Genomic DNA, 17,901 nt, shown 5'->3' with positions numbered 1-17,901 from the left:
AAAAAAGAAAAGAAAAATAAAATAAATGAAATGCACTATTTAGAAAACTTTTTCGGAAGATTCTTTCGATGACTATAGAAGGACTCACAGCTATTTACAAAAAAACACATGTCCAGATCTCAATTAAGAAAGTCCGACAATGATATTAACCGTAATGATGTGACTAAATAACATGATTGGTTGGTAAATTCAGCCATGGCACCTATCAAATGAGTCGCAAGTGGCTTTTTTATCCATGTCAATGGATTATTCAGGGAAGGATAATAAATATTGTTTAAATTATATATCATACATCTTTTAATTTAAAAGTGAAACTATAAAATATAATATCTTAGTATTATATTAATTAATTTTAAAACTTAAATTTAAAAATATATATTTAAATAGATAGAGAATATAGTACTGAAAATTCGAATTTAATATATTTGTTATGATATTAGGTGAAATTATCATTTATATAAAAAACTGAAATTGATAAATAAAAATAGATTTATATTATTTAATTTATATTTTAACATTAATTGAGATATTTACAAGTACAAAAATATCGAACCACATTATTAAATGAATGAGAATTTAGGAAAGGTTTAGATAATGAATTGATATGAAAGTTGAATAAAATTTTGTTAGAATATTATTTTTAATATTATTATTATTTTAAAATTTAAAAAAATAAAAAAATATTTATTTTATTTTGTACAAAAATTTTAATAATTAAATAAGGATGTATTTTTAACGTAGCCTTAACAAATGAATTTTTCCTTCAAATAGAATTCCAACAACCTTTTTGCCTCAAATGGTCAACCATCGTATTCTGGCAGGAACCTGCGGACAGAGGTGCAGTAGTCCATCCAAATGTCCTTTTTGTGACCCCGCCCCATCCTTCCTAACTTTCATGACGGAGGCGTCATCACGGACATCACCGCCCTCCGCCATGATGGTGAATATGTTCATATTTCGCGAATCTTCTGGTCAATCATCCATCAAGAGACCGTAACGAGTATTAGCAATATCGCACCACGTTTTTTAATACACAACAATTTAACAATTACAAAGACTTTTCCTTCGAACATTACAGAAGCCGTTTTGTATCAACGGGTGAATGGTCAATATATTCTGACCGGAAATTGTCGAGGGAGGTGTAGACGTGCAGTACATGCAAACGCCCTTTTTGCAATCAAATGCTTCCAAGATTCATGCCCGAGGCGTCATCACAGACATCACCTCCGGGGAAAAAGAAGACGGTGAATATGTTCATACTTTTGCAAGAACGCATATATTGTCGTTTGTATAAATACCCAGTTGGGTATTGCAGTTTATTCATCCCACTTATCTCTGAAATCAAATAATACCAGTACTATCATAACAAATGGCTGCTAAAGCTCCCACCATTCCTCTTCTCACTCCTTACAAATTGGGGAAGTTCAATCTATCCCATAGGTATGCACCTTGCGAAGTCCTTTTTTTAATTATATAAGTTGTGAATATTGCATTCACAAAAGTTGAAGCATTTGCAATGTGTGAATGATGGAGAAATCATGGTGGTCGAAGGACCTAGAGGATCTCTTCATTCCACTCTCCTACTGCAACACAGATTTTTCCTGAAACTTCTCTGTTTTGCATGGAAATCTGGCTGTACTTGAATCATGATTAATGAACTCAATTGAGTTAATGTGTCATTTACTTTCTATTTTCAGAGTAGTTTTGGCGCCAATGGCCAGAAACAGATGTTACGGCTATGTTCCTCAGCCACATGCCATCTTGTACTATTCTCAAAGAACCTCCAAAGGTGGCCTTCTAATTACTGAAGCCACCGCAGTTTCCGACACTTCTCTGGGGTAATTTTAACTTGTAAAGTTCGTTCTATGGTGGTCCACATTTAATGGACAGTTTTCATTTTGAGGATTCCCTTTCTTTCCTTGTAAATTTTTTATGACTTACTTTTGTTTCTTTGGTGTTGTAAAGGTTTACGGAATCACCAGGCATATGGACAACAGAGCAAGTTGATGCATGGAAACCCATCGTAGATGCTGTTCATGCAAAGGGGGGGATCTTTTTTTGTCAAATTGTGCATATTGGGAGGGTTTCAAATCAAGGTTTGTCTTTAAAAGTGACCTTTACTTCTTCTCTTCCAACATTGAACAACTGGGCTGCGCTTTTTGCCTGGGAATGGAGAGAATTAAATGTTGACAAGGTAGAAGTGACAAAAGCTTTATACTTATTAAGAAGGAAGCATTGTAGAAAAGCATGGTTTTTTCAATGTGTTGTTCTTTTGTAAAGGTGAGATGTAGAAAATTCTTTTCTTGTTTTTGATAGGCAGATACCACTTGCTCTATTTCAACTTAGTCAAATACTTGTTTTAACCCTTCATCAATTAAAAAACCACAATTTTTTGGCCAAAGAAGGCATAACATCTCTCTATCATCTCTCTAGCACTAAATTTATTTCTTCAATGTTTTAGCTTTTTTCTTTGTGGAGCTTTGTGAAGAAACATCCTGCTTTAAGTACATATAACAGATCATAACTTTTGCTTTTTAGTTCTTAACTTTTTAAGGGGTGGTTTCTGATTTATTTTCACACTCACGTGAAGGAAACATTAATTCTAAGCTCTTGTTAATTTGGACTTTTTTTTTCACATTGTTTTTCTACAGCTCCAATTTCTTCAACTGACAAACCTTTGACCCCACAAATTCCATCTAATGGAGCTGATGTTCCACAGTTCGCTCCTCCAAGGCGGCTGCGGTCAGATGAAATCCCTGGAATTGTCAATGAATTTAGGCTTGCAGCAAGGCATGCTGTTGCAGCTGGTAAGTTCTTTTCATAAAATTGCACTTGGGTGCAAAAACATTCCTGAGAAAGGAAAAAGGATGCCGTGCTGAGTTTGTTTTACAAAACAACACTAGCTACCTTCTATTGCTGCAGGGGTAAGATACAGAGTTTCCCATACGGTTCTGTTGAAAAATGAGGATAAATATGAGACCAATCTGAAAAAATTCATCTTTTAGTAGTAAACTCTAATTTTTTTCACATGGAATATGCTGAGCTAGCACATCCTAAAACTGTATCTAACATTTATCATATATTAATGCATCCAACGAGTGCAAAATTCACAATAGACATGAATCAATCTTGAGAGCAGCAGGAAACATATTGTTTTTATTTGTTTATGTAATCTGGGAAAAATGAGATGTGGTTTTTTGGCATGTTTTGCCCCTCGGATCAAGTCAGTTTCTCTTATTTTGAGATTTTATTTGGTAGGTACTCACGACAAGCATTCTTACAGGATTAATTCCATGAATAAAAAAAAGTTCACAAATGCTTGTCGGACTGAAATGAGATTATTACAGCATTTTCGTGGTTCCTTGTGTCTAGTGTCAAAATAGCCTCTAATTTTGTTGCTTCCTTTCTGAGATGTCTTTCTGTCTTATGCATAGGTTTTGATGGAGTTGAGATCCATGGAGCTCATGGTTTCCTAATCGACTAGTTTATGAAAGATCAAGTGAATGATCGAACGGACCAATATGGTGGGTCCCTTGAAAATTGTTGCCGATTTGCTCTTGAAATAGTTGAAGCTGTTGCCAATGAGATAGGAGCTGAAAGGGTTGGAATAAGGCTATCTCCTTTTGCAGACTATTTGGAATCTGGAGACTCGAATCCAAAAGAACTGGGACTTTACATGGCTGAGTCTTTAAACAAATATGGGATTCTCTATTGTCCCATGGTTGAGCCAAGAATGAATGGAGTTTTGGAAAAACCTAATACTTCCGACAGTCTTCTACCCATGAGAAAGGCTTTTAAGGGTAGTTTTATTGTTGCTGGGGGTTATGATAGGGAAGAAGGAAATAATGCCATCATAGAAAACCGTACAGATCTTGTTGCTTACGGTCGTCCATTTTTAGCAAATCCAGATTTGCCTAGAAGGTTTGAGCTCAATGTTCATCTCAATAAGTACGACAGAGAAACATTCTACACCTCTGATCCTGTTATTGGTTATACCGACTATCCATTTCTTGAAGATTCTGCTTAGATCTCCGCAAGAAATATTAATAGTCTAAAGTAATCGCTCATCTAAATCCAATGTTTTTTTTTCCTGAAGTTGTTTCATTGTGTTGTACAAGTGCAATGAAGATATACTTATAGATTTATAATATAATAATTTTGTCATCTTGGTATTAATTCTTTGGTTATTTTGTAAATACCAGGATGATTACATGTAATTGCAGTATTCTTTGGCCATAAGTAAGGATCAATTATCAATAAAAATTGGGGTCTCGTCCTTTTTAGTTAAAAAAGGGTTAAACGCATGTTGGCTTAAATCTGCATGCATGTCTGACTATCAATATGAATTGTAATTTGGCTATTACAAGCAACGATTCTTCAGCATGGGAGCACGTTAGCTTTGTTTGAACCCCCATCTCAAAATTCTTCAGCAACTGATGAATATCGACTCCAGTAAACTCAGCCACACTTACGTGCCTTGTAAGCATTCTTATTTGTGCTCCCCGCATGCACTCCTCCAGGGCGGCTAAGGACATACGAAATCCTGAATTAGTTCTAAAATTTAATATAACAGGGGTAAGATACAACGTTTGGTTTAGGCTTATTTGAAATGATGTCATTTAAGTTTATATTAATGCACCAGAAGAAGATCGAGGGCATGCAAAGTCAATCTTGACAGCAACAGGAAGCATATTGGTATTATTTGTTTATGCAATGTGGGAAAATTAAGAAGTACAGAGTCTCTTTTTAGGCAACAATGTGGGAAAAAACAACTATTTAAAAAAAAAAAAAAAAATCATGATTGCTTGGCGCCTTCCCGGAATGAAATCAGATTATCACACCACTTTCATGGTTCCCTCCCCCTCTTCCTCTCTCTGGACTTCCTTCCTTCTTTTAAACTTACTATTTCTTTTTTCTTTTCTTTCTTAGTTTTTAATTAAATATGGATATATGCATCTGCCTCATGCTTATTGCGGGAGTGAAACTGATCTGTATTTCTTAAATTAAAAAATAATTTCTGTTTAAGTGATATTTAAAAAGAAAATTATAAAAATTCTTTAGATGAAATGAATTATTTTCAACTCACTTCTGAAACATGCCCTTTCATTTCATGGTCGAGGCGTCATCACAAACATCATCACTGCAGGCAGAAAAAGCTAGCTGATGATAAATATGTTCATATTTCATAGTTTAAGAGAACACAACATCATGATATGGTGCAATTGGATGCATCTACCTGCTTATGTTGATCCATGGAACTCCATTTTTTTTTTTCTTTTGAAAAAGTAAAATATTCCTTAGATTTTGTTTATAAATTCTATAAATATAGAAAATACTCCAACAAAATTTAACAAAATTTATAATGCCTATATAATTTCTATATATATATATATATATATATCTATTTTTAAGGATGTGACCCCATCAAAATTAAATTAAAATTATTATTTTTTTAAATAATAAACTTGTTAGACCTAATTTTTTTTATTATACGTACAATATTAAAAGCAATATCCAAAAGTGAAAATACAATGAAAAAAACATTTAAGCTGGTTCCGCCACTGGTGAAAGTGATCTGGCCTTCCTTAACATTTCTCTTTCTTGACACTCTCGTCGTTTGTATATATACCCAGTACTTGGGTCTCGCATTTTATTCATCCTACGTACTTCTTGTGGAAATCAATTAATACGAGCATATATGATCATCGCAAATGGCTGCTAAAACTCCCACAGTTTCTCTTCTCACCCCTTACAAACTGGGGAAGTTCGATCTATCCCATAGGCATGCACCCAAAGATATGAATTATCAGTATATGTGATGTGTTTTGACTTCTTGTACTCATGTTAGGGGCGGGAATAGTTCTGTTCTCTTTTACTTTGCAAGAAATGTGTGTGTTAGGGGATTTTCTTGAAATCTCCCACCCCTCCCACACACCAGGCATATGGACAAGAGAGCAAATTGAAGCATGGAAACCCATCGTAGATGCTGTTCATGCAAAAGGTGGAATATTTTTTTGTCAACTTTGGCATGTTGGGAGGGTTTCAAATCAAGGTTTGTCTTTAAAACTGGCCTTTACTTCTTATCTTCCAACACTGAACAATTGGGCTGTACTTTTTTCCTGTGAATGGAGAGATCAATTAATTGACGAAGGCTTTATACTTATTAAGAAGGAAGCAATATTGTAGAAAAGCATGGTTCTTTCAGTGAGTTTTTTTTGTGTGAAAGTGATATATATGTAATTTTGGTCACTTTTGTTTCTTTGATATTGCTTTCTACAGGTTTTCAACCAAATGGACAAGCTCCAATTTCTTCAACTGACAAACCTATGGCCCCACAATTTCCATTTCATGGAACTGATGCTCCACAGTTCACTCCTCCAAGGCGGCTGCGGATAGATGAAATCCCTGGAATTGTCAATGATTTTAGGCTAGCACCAAGGAATGCTATTGCAGCTGGTAAGTTGTTTTCATAAAATTGCACTTGGGTTCAAAAACATTCCTGAGAAAGGAAAAAGGATGTCGTGCTGAATTAGTTTTACAAATTAAAACTAGCAACCCTCTGTTGTTGCAGGGGTATATATATAAGATACAAAGTTTGGCGAGATGATCTCATTTAAGTTCATACTCATCAAGGAAAATGATTTGTATAGTCCTAAGATGTGCAATGATGTTTTTTGTATTATGCATAGGTTTTGATGGAGTTGAGATCCATGGAGCTAATGGTTTCCTAATCGACCAGTTTTTGAAAGATCAAGTGAATGATCGAACGGACCAATATGATGGATCCCTTGAAAATTGTTTCCGATTTGCTCTTGAAATAGTTGAAGCTATTGCTAATGAGATAGGAGGAGAAAGGGTTGGAATAAGGCTATCTCCTTTTGCTGACTATTTGGATTCTCGAGACTCGAATCCAAAAGAACTGGGACTTCACATGGCCAAATCCTTAAACAAATATGGGATTCTCTATTGTCACATGGTTGAGCCAAGAATGAATGGAAGAAGGAAATAACGCCATCATAGAAAACCGCACAGATCAATTTTTAGCCAATCCAGATTTGCCTAGAAGGTTTGAGCTCAATGTTCCTCTCAATAAGTACAATAGAGAAACATTCTACATCTCTGATTCTGTTGTTGGTTACACTGACTATCCATCTCTCAAAGATTCTACTTAGATCTCCACAAGAAATCTTAATTGTCTAAAGTAATCCCTATTGATCTAAATCCTATGTTTTTTTCTTCTTCTTTGTTTCCTTGAAGTTGTTCCATTTTGTGTTGTACAAGTGGAATGATGATAAGTTTATAGATTTATAATTTTGTTATCCTGGTATAATTTCTTTGGTTATTTTGTAAATACCATGATTATTAGATATAATTACAGTATGTTTTTACTACAAGTAAAAATTATCAATAAAATTGAGGTCTCTCCTCGTCATCTTTAGTTAAAAAAAGGGTAAGACTTGTTGGTGTGAATCTACATGCATGTCTGACTATCAATGCGAATTTTGTAATGAAAATTGATAAATCTACAACTAGTCTATAACCATTTTAAAATTTTATTTAAAATAAAAGGTATTTATGTAAAATTGAAAATATTTTTTTAATAAAGTGGCACAATTACATGAGTACATTCTTCTGCTCAACGGCTTTACACTACACATCTGTTGAGAAAAAATAAATAAATAAAAAAATAAGAACAGGTGGTGTAGAGCTATTGAATAGAAGTTTTCCAATTTCTTTAGTTGATTTGAAGTAAATAGTAAAATAATTATATAAAAATTGTAAAAGAATTATCCTTTTGTAACATGAAAGAGCATATATTGGGATTTTGCCTAAAGCCCTACTATTTAAATTGCGTTGAACTAGCCGGAAACCTTTTCTCTGCCCCAATGGCCATTACACAGATTTAATGGCCCGAATCCAGGTGACCCCTGGCTCATAATTCAACTTCCTAATCTAAGAATCACTGAATGGGCTTGGCACTTAGGCTTATTTTCAATCCCCACTCACCTTTTGAAGGTTGCACATCGGAACATCAACCATTTCCAGAACACGACAATCATCTTCATGGTCATAGAGCTGTTTGAAAGAAAGATCAATAGTCAAGTTCATCGCTTCCAGCAGATATATATCCTAAGCCATGGCTGCACCCACCTAAGCTTTATTCATTAGCTTTATCATTAGGAAAAAATTCTAGCCACATAATGATTATATAAAAATAATTTCATAAATTAATTTAATTTAATGTGATTCGTCAGATTATAAAATTATTTTTATTATAAAATAAATTTAATAGATCATATAAAATGATATCAATTTATAAGATTATTTTTATATAATTATTTTATGAGATATAACAGTGATCTATTATCCTGTATGCGACTCTTTTAATACAGATGTGAGTCATGATTGCCACAAAATCCAACCTGGGCCCAATTTAATTGTTAAATTTAATTGAAATTAATTTAATTTTAAACTGAAAGTAATATTTAAACACTCAAATCTTTTAAATTATTAAACTTTTAATAAGCCAGTTGATCTCTATTTCCGATGTATAACATTAAATAGAACTTTGCTAGATGCAGTCGGTAAATACAGTCGGTATACAAACGGCTGTACAAAATAAATAAAAAAAATTATAAAATATAATTTTTTTCATGGTTATACAAAATGAATAAAAATAATTATAAAAATAATTTTTTTTTCATATAAATTTCATATTAATTTATTTTTTTCAAAATGACTATACGCTAACTATATTTACGATTGCAAAAATCATTTCTCCATTAAATATAGATTTAGAATATCAAGACTCCATTCAGATCATTTTAATAGAAAAATATATTTACGGTGAATCGCACGCTTTTCAACAATTTGTCCGAAACACGACAATCGAACTTTAAACAAGCTACTTTTCTTTTCAACAGCAACATCTTTGTTTATGAGAAAAAATAAAAATAAAAATAAAAATCTCTGTTTATTACGGTTTTCGTTTCTTAGAATTATACACATCCTTTATGCTTAGTTTCGATACTCAAATTTAAATTATTTTATCTCATTTTTTATAATTATTATATAAAATATAATAAATAATTTAATTTTTTTTAATTTTTAAATAAAATTAATATTAAAAAATTATATTATAATAATATTTTATTTCATTTTTAATAAAATATCTCTTTTCATTTTATTTAAACTTTATAACAAAACGAGGTATAAGGTTAAATAAAAAATCTTTCTCCACTACTACAAAGAAAAGCGTATCTTTTTACTGTTCATTCACGGTTCCATATTAACCCTAGTTGGGGATGTCAGAAAGATTCTGAATATAAATCCGGCAACCCTGTATTACCTTCCCTTCCCCCAATCATCGTTCTCCAAAAAAAAAAAATATATATACATACACATACAATTAAGCAATAAAAAATTATATTTTTTCACGCACTTTGAACGGTTGTTAGGATATATTTTCGAATTAAAGTGGAAAAAAGATATTTTTTAATATAAAACTATAAATAAGTTGTAGGGTAGTTGGTGTTGTATTCTAGTGAGATTGAGATCATAGATCACCGGACAACAGCTAGCCACAGACCCACGTACAGGCCTGGTCGGGGAACTGGAATTTCTCAGGCACTAAACTGGCATGCATGACCCAGTGGGTCTCTGTGCGAAAGGGCTCTCGACTGAGACAATGACTCGTCAGAGTAAAAGGACATAAACCACTTATTACATTCACGTTCGAACAAACTCAATTAAACCCCGTACATGTTTGTCATCACAATGTCTTACTCCTTCATCCCATCTTAAATTGAAATCGATGTGGTATTTTTGATTCAGCCAACAGAAAGGAATGCGTGCATATGCCATGGGCCTTTAAGTTTTCTTTATCGATTATTTCTTAAATAATGTAAGTTAATGATTCAGAAACCCCACTGCATGCAACTTGGCCAACTTCCTCCGTCTGAGGGTTGGATTCTTACAAATTCATTAACACAATAGCAAAACGATACACTGCATGAATTCTTTTACTATCTTTCTTTTATATATATAATTATGTTTCGAATTGAGAATATTATTTTTATATAAAAATCCTTCATTTAAAACAGAATTATGAAGAATATTATATATTTTTCTCGATACAAATATTTTATTCACAAAACTAATAAATAACTACGAAACCAACTTCGACTTGCATGCATAGGAGCGGGTCCAAAAGGTGGGATTTTAGCAATGAAAGCCACTAATATTAACTTTTTCTTTCAATTTCCATATGCTTCAGTGCTTCACATTATCAAAAATCAAACAGAATACGATGTTGTGCGTAAAGAAATGAACCAACATCATATTTTTGCCGAAAGATCTCGTTAGTTTCATCGATCCAACGGGTAGAAATATCCCCAAAATTTTATTACCAAAGTACGAGTGTGGAATAAAGAAGCCAGAAAGAATCATCCTAGACACGCAAAAATAAAAAACGCAACAGGTAAAATCTGCGTAAAGATGCGCGATTATCTAAGCAAACTCGTAGATGAGGGAAGGTTAGGTACAAACGTGGAGGGGTTAGGTACAAACTCGTAGGTGGCCGGAGGGGAAGCTCTGCCGCTGGGGGACTTTCTTTCTTTATTTTAGATTTTATTCCATTTATCGATGTGATATTGAGCGTACATATCAAGAATTTGAATAGTATTTATTTATTATGTTTTATATAACATGTGTGATTAGATAGGAAATGAACAAATTAAAAACATTTGCTATTTTAATTTTAAATGTGAAGGGAAAAAAATAAAAATAAAAGAACACAGATGGCCTGCGAATTGCATGTCCGTCCGTGTTATTAGATTCCGTATAATAAATGAATACTGATACACTAACCACCGGTCCACAGTTGTTTCACCATTTTATAATAAAAAAATGTTAGATAAAATTATAAAATATGGAAATTTTTTGTAATTTTTTTAAAATAAGGTTTATTATTAAAAAAATAATTTTTTTATATACATTCTAAATTTATCTATTTTTTTTAAATATATGCACAGCGAGATTTACATATCTTAAGACGGTAAATATCATTTTTATTAAAAAAATGATTTATTATAGAAAAGTAATTTTTTTTTATATATAGTTCTTAGATTTATTTATTTTTTTAAAAGACATGCACGAGACTTACATATATATAATATTATTTTTTAATTTCAAACATATCAAAATAAAATTAAAAGTCAAAGAAGATCTTAAAAATTAATTTATTATCATTAAGTTGTAGAAAACTTGTATACGCTTATCATTTTTTTATAATAAATAAGGAGGTTATCTCTCATGCACATCTAAATTCAAACGTATCAAAATTAAATTAAAAGTCAAAGAAAATTTAAAAAAATTAATTTGTAGAAAAATTGAATACGCTTATCATTTTTTATTTATAATAAATGAGGAGGTAATCTCGTGCACATTTTGTATACGAAAAATGTTTACTCTGCATGAGAATTTTATAAAATGAAATTTATTAATTAATATAATTTGTTGGGATATATTTAATTGATAGTTTTATCATAAAATTAATTTGACAAATAAAAAAATGTTAGGTGAGTTTATTCTATTTTACTTTTCTTAGCATCTGACACTGTGGACAGAAGTGAGGGATCTGCGGGAGCTAGCTGGTCCACCGCCACTCACGTGATGCTGCATCCACCTGATCCAGTTTCACACATAATCAATTAATAATTAGAACATTAAAAAAGAAAACAAAAAGGAGTCGATGAGAAACTGGATTTCGTTTCGCAATTGTTAGTGTAGACTGGGGGAAGAGGGCGAGATTTGATAAGTTAATTGCCTGCGTACTTTTTGGAGAGAGAAAGAGGGAGAGACCGACCCTTCCAGCTAACCTTTTCTGCCCTTCAAAGTTTCTCTCTATATATACCCAGTTGGATGTCACGTTTTTCTCATCCCGCTTCAGCCAAGTGCAGAATTGAATTGCAAAGAAGAAAGCACACACAGCATAATCGTTACAAATGGCAGCTGAAGCACTCGCAACCATGCCTCTTCTCACTCCTTACCAATTGGGAAAGTACAATCTATCCCATAGGTATATACGTACACGCATATATACTTTTGTTAAGCTATGTTGGTTCTGTTTTCTTGGGGTGTTTTTGATGCCGAATCCGCATGTATCCCATCCTCTGATTTGCCTACTCTTCCAATTTGCAGAGTAGTTATGGCACCATTGACCAGACAGAGATCTTATGGCTATGTTCCCCAACCACATGCTATCTTATACTATTCTCAGAGAGCCTCCAATGGTGGTCTTCTAATAGCTGAAGCCACTGGAATTTCCGACACTGCTCAGGGGTAATTTTAACTCTTATTAATTAGTTTTGTAAAGTTGTTTCTATGATCCATTACACTTGAAGGACAGATTAATCCATTTTGAGGATGCCCTTTAATTATTGCCTAATTGAAAACCGATCTTGACTTCGGCATTGTAAAGGTATCCAGACACACCTGGCATTTGGACCAAAGAGCATGTTGAAGCATGGAAACCCATCGTAGATGCTGTTCATGCAAAAGGTGGAGTCTTCTTTTGTCAACTCTGGCATGTGGGGAGGGTTTCAAATGAAGGTTTGTCTTTGGAAGCCATCATCTCTTTCCTTTCTTGCATGATCTCTTCTAACAGTGGCGTACTGAATCACTGGGCTTCTGCACTGTTAAACATTATGACTAAATATTGCTAATTTGGAATTCTTTTTTCAATTTCACACTGCTGTTGTCTACAGAATTACAGCCAAATGGTCAAGCTCCAATTTCTTCCTCAGACAAAGCTTTGACCATTATACCAACTCCAGAAACCGTATTTGGTCTTTCCCATTACTCTCGTCCTAGGAGGCTAAAGACAGAAGAAATTCCTCAAATTGTTAATGATTTTAGGCTTGCAGCAAAGAACGCTATTGAAGCTGGTAATGAAGTTTTATTAGTTTGTGCATTTTGCGAGAAAAATTAGATGATGTACATAATGTTAAATAGCCTTTAAATTGTAAAATAATATTGTTTGCCTTTTTACATATATAGGTTTTGATGGAGTTGAGATCCATGGAGGTTATGGTTACATACTGGAGCAATTTATGAAAGATCAAGTCAATGATCGAACAGATCAATATGGTGGATCAATTGAAAATCGTTGCCGACTTACTCTGGAAGTAGTTGAAGCTATTGCTAAGGAGATAGGACCAGAGAAGGTTGGAATAAGGCTTACTCCTTTTGCACAAAATATGGAATGTGCAGACTCAAATCCACAAGCATTGGGTCAATATCTGGCTGAGTCCTTGAACAAATATAACATTCTTTATTTGCACATGGTCGAGTCATTTACTGGTGAAGGCAGTCTTGTGCCACTGAGAAAGGCTTTTAAGGGCACTTTTCTTGTTAATGGAGGTTATGACAAAGAAGCAGGGAACAAGGCAATCACAGAAAATCGTGCAGATCTTGTTGTTTATGGGCGTTCGTTTTTGGCCAATCCAGATTTGCCTAAGCGATTTAAGCTCAATGCTCCTCTCAACGATTACGACAGAAAGACATTCTACATTCCTGATCCAGTTCTTGGCTATACCGATTATCCTTTTCTTGAATGAACACTTGGGAGTTGGAATTCAGATTTTCTAAAATAATATCCCTTTGATCATGAGGAATCCATTAATGCTTTATTAATTTGTTAGTTGTATTTTTATTTCATCTTGTACTGTGTCAGTGCTCATTGAGAACATATTCCTAAAGCCTAGTATTTTCAAGGCGCAAAGCTGGTTGTCATGCGCATCTTTTTGTAATGTTGGCATGCATGCATGCGTGCATGCCGGACTAGTAATAATATTTTGAATTAATGCTGTCTGGCTTTTTGATGCACTATCTGAAATTGTCGGGTTACGGATTATTTACTTGGATTTGAAAGCCTATTGAAATTTGAGTAATGATTAGGGAAATATTGTTTTGTTATCTTTTTTACAATTCTAGTAACCAATGAAAATGCTAACCGTGCGCCCATGCGATTGCTTCTTATATTTTTATGTTTGCTAAAAAATTATGACAAGTCATATGATCTAATTTACACACACGTACGTGTGTATATATCATTATAAGAAAAATAAATTTTTGCGTTTAAAATTTTGTAATTAAAATGCATGATTATTTTAATAAAAATGTAATTGTTTTAATCGAAAATAATCATTTAGGTTATAAAATTTTAATCGCAAAAATCTATTTCTCTTGCAATGTATTTGTGTGTGTGTACACAAGGGCAAGAAGATCATAATACGTAAGCTATTACATACGCAATAAGCATATATCTCGAAAGATACAAGCAGACTCAGGTCGTGTTTGGCAAACACAGAATTTTCAAGAATTTTCAAATTTTCTGTAACTTCATTCCCAAATATACGGCAGATCACTAAGGCCATGTTTGACAACCAATGAAAATTCTAACCGAACCGTGCGCCCATGGGAAAATATGAGAAGTCTCACTTACGTACGTACGTGTATTATATATATATATATATATATAAGAGCTAGAAGATTATAATACGTAACGTGTATTTTATATATATATATATAAAAGAGCTAGAAGATTATCATACGTAAGCTATTACATAAGCATGATATATCTCGAAAGATAAGGTCATGTTTGGTAACAGAAGATTTTAAAGGTTTTCCACCATTTCTCAAATTTTCTATACATCAAATTCCAATACAACAATTTTAAAAATATTTTAAAATTTTTAATTCCCCAAAACCTAATCTCAAACGAATTCTCATATATTAATCTTACACATTTTTTGTATATATATATCCAAACTCACTGCTATTATGTATGGGAGATTCCTTATAGTATTTACAAAAAACACTCAAAACACAAACATTTTTAATATGCAATATGCATGTGTCAATATACAATTAAGTTTGGACATTAATTAAAAGATTTTTTAATTTCTGACATAAATTTTATAGTATAGTATATATGTAGTAAAAGTTTGGTGTGACACGCTTCGATCTATTTTTTATGCAATATTATACGTACGACGTGTCAATCTGAGTTTTAAACTCTGCTCAAATGGATGGGACCGTGCATGGGACGTACGTAATTCGGGTAAGCATAAAACTACGATGATAGAAGCATTCGGCCCAAAGGCAAGATGATCAATATGCATGGTACCTGTACAATTTAGTTTTTATTCACATTTTCCTTAATTATGAATACATATATGCAACACGACATGTAATATATATATATATATATATACATATATATATTATTGTCCATTAAATGATATCTAAATATATATTTTTGTTTTAAATTTTTATGATTGGTTGTATAAAATCAAGGAAAGAAAAAGAAGAAGAACCAAATGATCAATTACCTTTGTATCCCGGTCGACCTATATGTGCTGATCATATCCCGGTTGATTTATGATCTTTTATTGCGTTAGCACCTGTCTTCCGATAAATTATCGTAGAAATTGGCAATGAATTAATATTAATTTAACTAACCCATCTCAATGAGAAAAAATATCATCATATATTATTATATATACATATATATAAACTCCTGGCATATTTGGGACTTGCATGCTATTTTGATTAAAGAAATGTTTTAATCATAAAAAAATTTTATAAAAATAAATTCATAAACTAACGTAATTTGATGTATTACGTTATATTATAAAATTATTTTTATTATAAAATATAACTGATTAACGTATTAGATAAAATCACTTAATACAAATGGTATGCTTATTCAGACTGTGGGCTGCTCAATCCGCCCGAGGAATTGCATGCAATTACCTCTGCCTGTTATTTGGCTACTACTACTACCTGTACGTGTAATATAATAAATATCACACATACGAATGACATATTTTGCGATTGCCTAAGGCTGCAAGCTGGCTGCATGATTCCTTGCACGAGATAATTAAGCGTGCATACAAATCATGAGGAAGCTTCCTAGGCCTGTGCATATGACCCGGCAAACTGAGTGACCCAAATCAAATCGACCCGGTAGATGACGGGTTATAAATCATCGGTTCACCGATCCGACAAAATAGACGGGTTAGATTTTATCGTTTAACCGACCGGCAATCTTCAATTTTCTCAAATCGGAGCCTCCAAGTATGTGAAGCTCAACTAGGATGCGATTTCCTTTACCTAAGACTCAACCGAATCAGGAAATGGATTTGTTTCAAAACCAAAAAAGGTGAACAAAAACCAAACCAAAATACAATGAACGGCGAGTACTCCGGCCAAAATACAACGATCTCAGCCCAAGAAAAGCCACTAACAGACCGAGCTTCAACGGAGAAAAAAATCCATAATTCAGATCTACTGCAAAACCATAGAAACCAGCCCCCATGAACAAAAACATGAAAAAATTCAAGAAAAATTCGGATCGATCAAAGCCCATTAAACAAAGGGGTTTGAAGATACCCAAAAAGGAACTTCGTTTTTTATCAGAAGAAAGACATGCTGGTCTCCTCGCTCTCTCTCTCTCGCTAGCATGCTATGGTTTTCCAGCCTAGAGGCTTATAGATCTAGACACCGTTGTTTTAAAGAGTGTTTTGGGGAGACTCGGCTACTACTGCCGCCGCCGCTGCTGGATTTTGTAGTGTGACAGTCTTCTTATTGAAGAGTTGATGCTCGGCAGGTCGAGGCTAGGGGGTGCCTCACCTTCTCAGCTCAGGATCTTCTATTTCGCCAAGACCACTTCTCTCCCTTCCTCTCTCTGTGAAATATGTTTTTGTTGCTGCCATCTATTTGTGAGTTTTTGTTTCTGACCGCATGGAAAACGACGTAGTTTTTGAAGTCGGGTCATACGGGTTCGACCCGGTTTGGTTTTGTTCGGATCAAGTAGGTTCGGATTAGCGCCTAAATTGTGGTCTTGCGGGTCGGGTCAATTACAAAACCGGCTTTACCAGCCGGGCTGCAGGCCTAAAGCTTCCCATGTTTCTGGCCTTTCAAATCTTCTAAAGGTTGACACACTCTTGTATCATGCACAAGAAAATAAATATTCCTCGTAAATTTATTCTTGAGACCCAACATATATATATTTGTATATACGTTCATCATGTAAACGATCGATGTTCAAGTACTACTTTTAGCTTGTGATCAACGACACCGTCAGTAATATTAGTATCCACGCACGGCCAGTACTTCCATGCATGCATATTATAAAGTATATATAGCAACGTACGTGAATACAAAATTGAGTACTTAAGAAACTCCCTTATTCGAAGAATCAAAATAACTTTAATCCTCAGCCAAAGATTAATGGAATCTAAACTTTATACCTCGAGGAAAAAAGAACGCATCCACTTGGCTTTCTCTAAGGAGAATATCCACGTGGCAACTGTTCACGTCTCTCCATACATGCAGACTATGATTTTTTCACATCATGTTAAAGAAAATATATATTTAAAGATTTGTGTTGAATCTATATATCCGATTTGACAGGATCAGTCTAATTGCCTTCATAGTTAAGATGTGAGAATTAGAAGATGGTGAGGAAAATAATATAAAGAAAGAAACATCCAGCAAAAGGTTAAATGAGAGTTGGGTGGGGTGCATGCTGTGCTGACCATCCTTAGTGTTTAATTTGTTTATAAAAGTTCAGAAAAGCAAATAAGCTTATGATTAGTAAGCTTCCAAAGCTTCTTTTTTTCTTTTTATAGCTTGAAAAGTAAAAAATTAATAAACGAGGTTTGTGATCATCACAAAAACAAATGGCAACGCGCGGCAAGAAATTTGGAAAAGGTAGTGCTAAAAGCCAAGAAATCCGTCATGTATGTGCAGCTCATTGGCTCATAATCGATGGGTCACGCTCACTACAAGAAAATTAGATAATTATTGCCACTAATTTCTTATAAAGATGAC

The 17,901-nt window shown here is 33.5% G+C and overlaps 1 protein-coding gene and 2 pseudogenes across 1 annotated transcript; all 3 read left to right on the top strand.

The window, feature by feature from the left end:
- Nucleotides 1-1,250: 1,250 nt before the first annotated feature.
- LOC122307070 lies at nucleotides 1,251-4,814 on the top strand (annotated as a pseudogene).
- Nucleotides 4,815-5,680: 866 nt separating this feature from the next.
- Nucleotides 5,681-7,318, top strand: LOC122308100 (annotated as a pseudogene).
- A 4,598-nt stretch (nucleotides 7,319-11,916) lies between these two features.
- LOC122306655 (12-oxophytodienoate reductase 2-like) lies at nucleotides 11,917-13,890 on the top strand. The gene is made up of 5 exons (XM_043119101.1): nucleotides 11,917-12,079; nucleotides 12,202-12,342; nucleotides 12,482-12,612; nucleotides 12,768-12,947; nucleotides 13,060-13,890. The coding sequence occupies exons 1-5, from the start codon at nucleotides 12,006-12,008 to the stop codon at nucleotides 13,617-13,619; spliced, it is 1,086 nt and encodes a 361-aa protein (XP_042975035.1). The 5' UTR covers nucleotides 11,917-12,005; the 3' UTR covers nucleotides 13,620-13,890.
- The last annotated feature ends 4,011 nt before the right edge of the window (nucleotides 13,891-17,901 follow it).

Source organism: Carya illinoinensis, chromosome 4, assembly GCF_018687715.1.
Source record: "Carya illinoinensis cultivar Pawnee chromosome 4, C.illinoinensisPawnee_v1, whole genome shotgun sequence".
NCBI classification, from domain to species: Eukaryota; Viridiplantae; Streptophyta; class Magnoliopsida; order Fagales; family Juglandaceae; genus Carya; species Carya illinoinensis.
This window is presented reverse-complemented; position numbering and strand designations above follow the sequence as displayed.

Coding starts and splice junctions, on each gene's coding strand:
- LOC122306655 (XM_043119101.1), top strand. CDS start 12,006: ATGGCAGCTGAAGCACTCGCAACCATGCCTCTTCTCACTCCTTACCAA. Junction 12,080..12,201: donor AAGTACAATCTATCCCATAG/GTATATACGTAC, acceptor TCCAATTTGCAG/AGTAGTTATGGCACCATTGA. Junction 12,343..12,481: donor ATTTCCGACACTGCTCAGGG/GTAATTTTAACT, acceptor GGCATTGTAAAG/GTATCCAGACACACCTGGCA.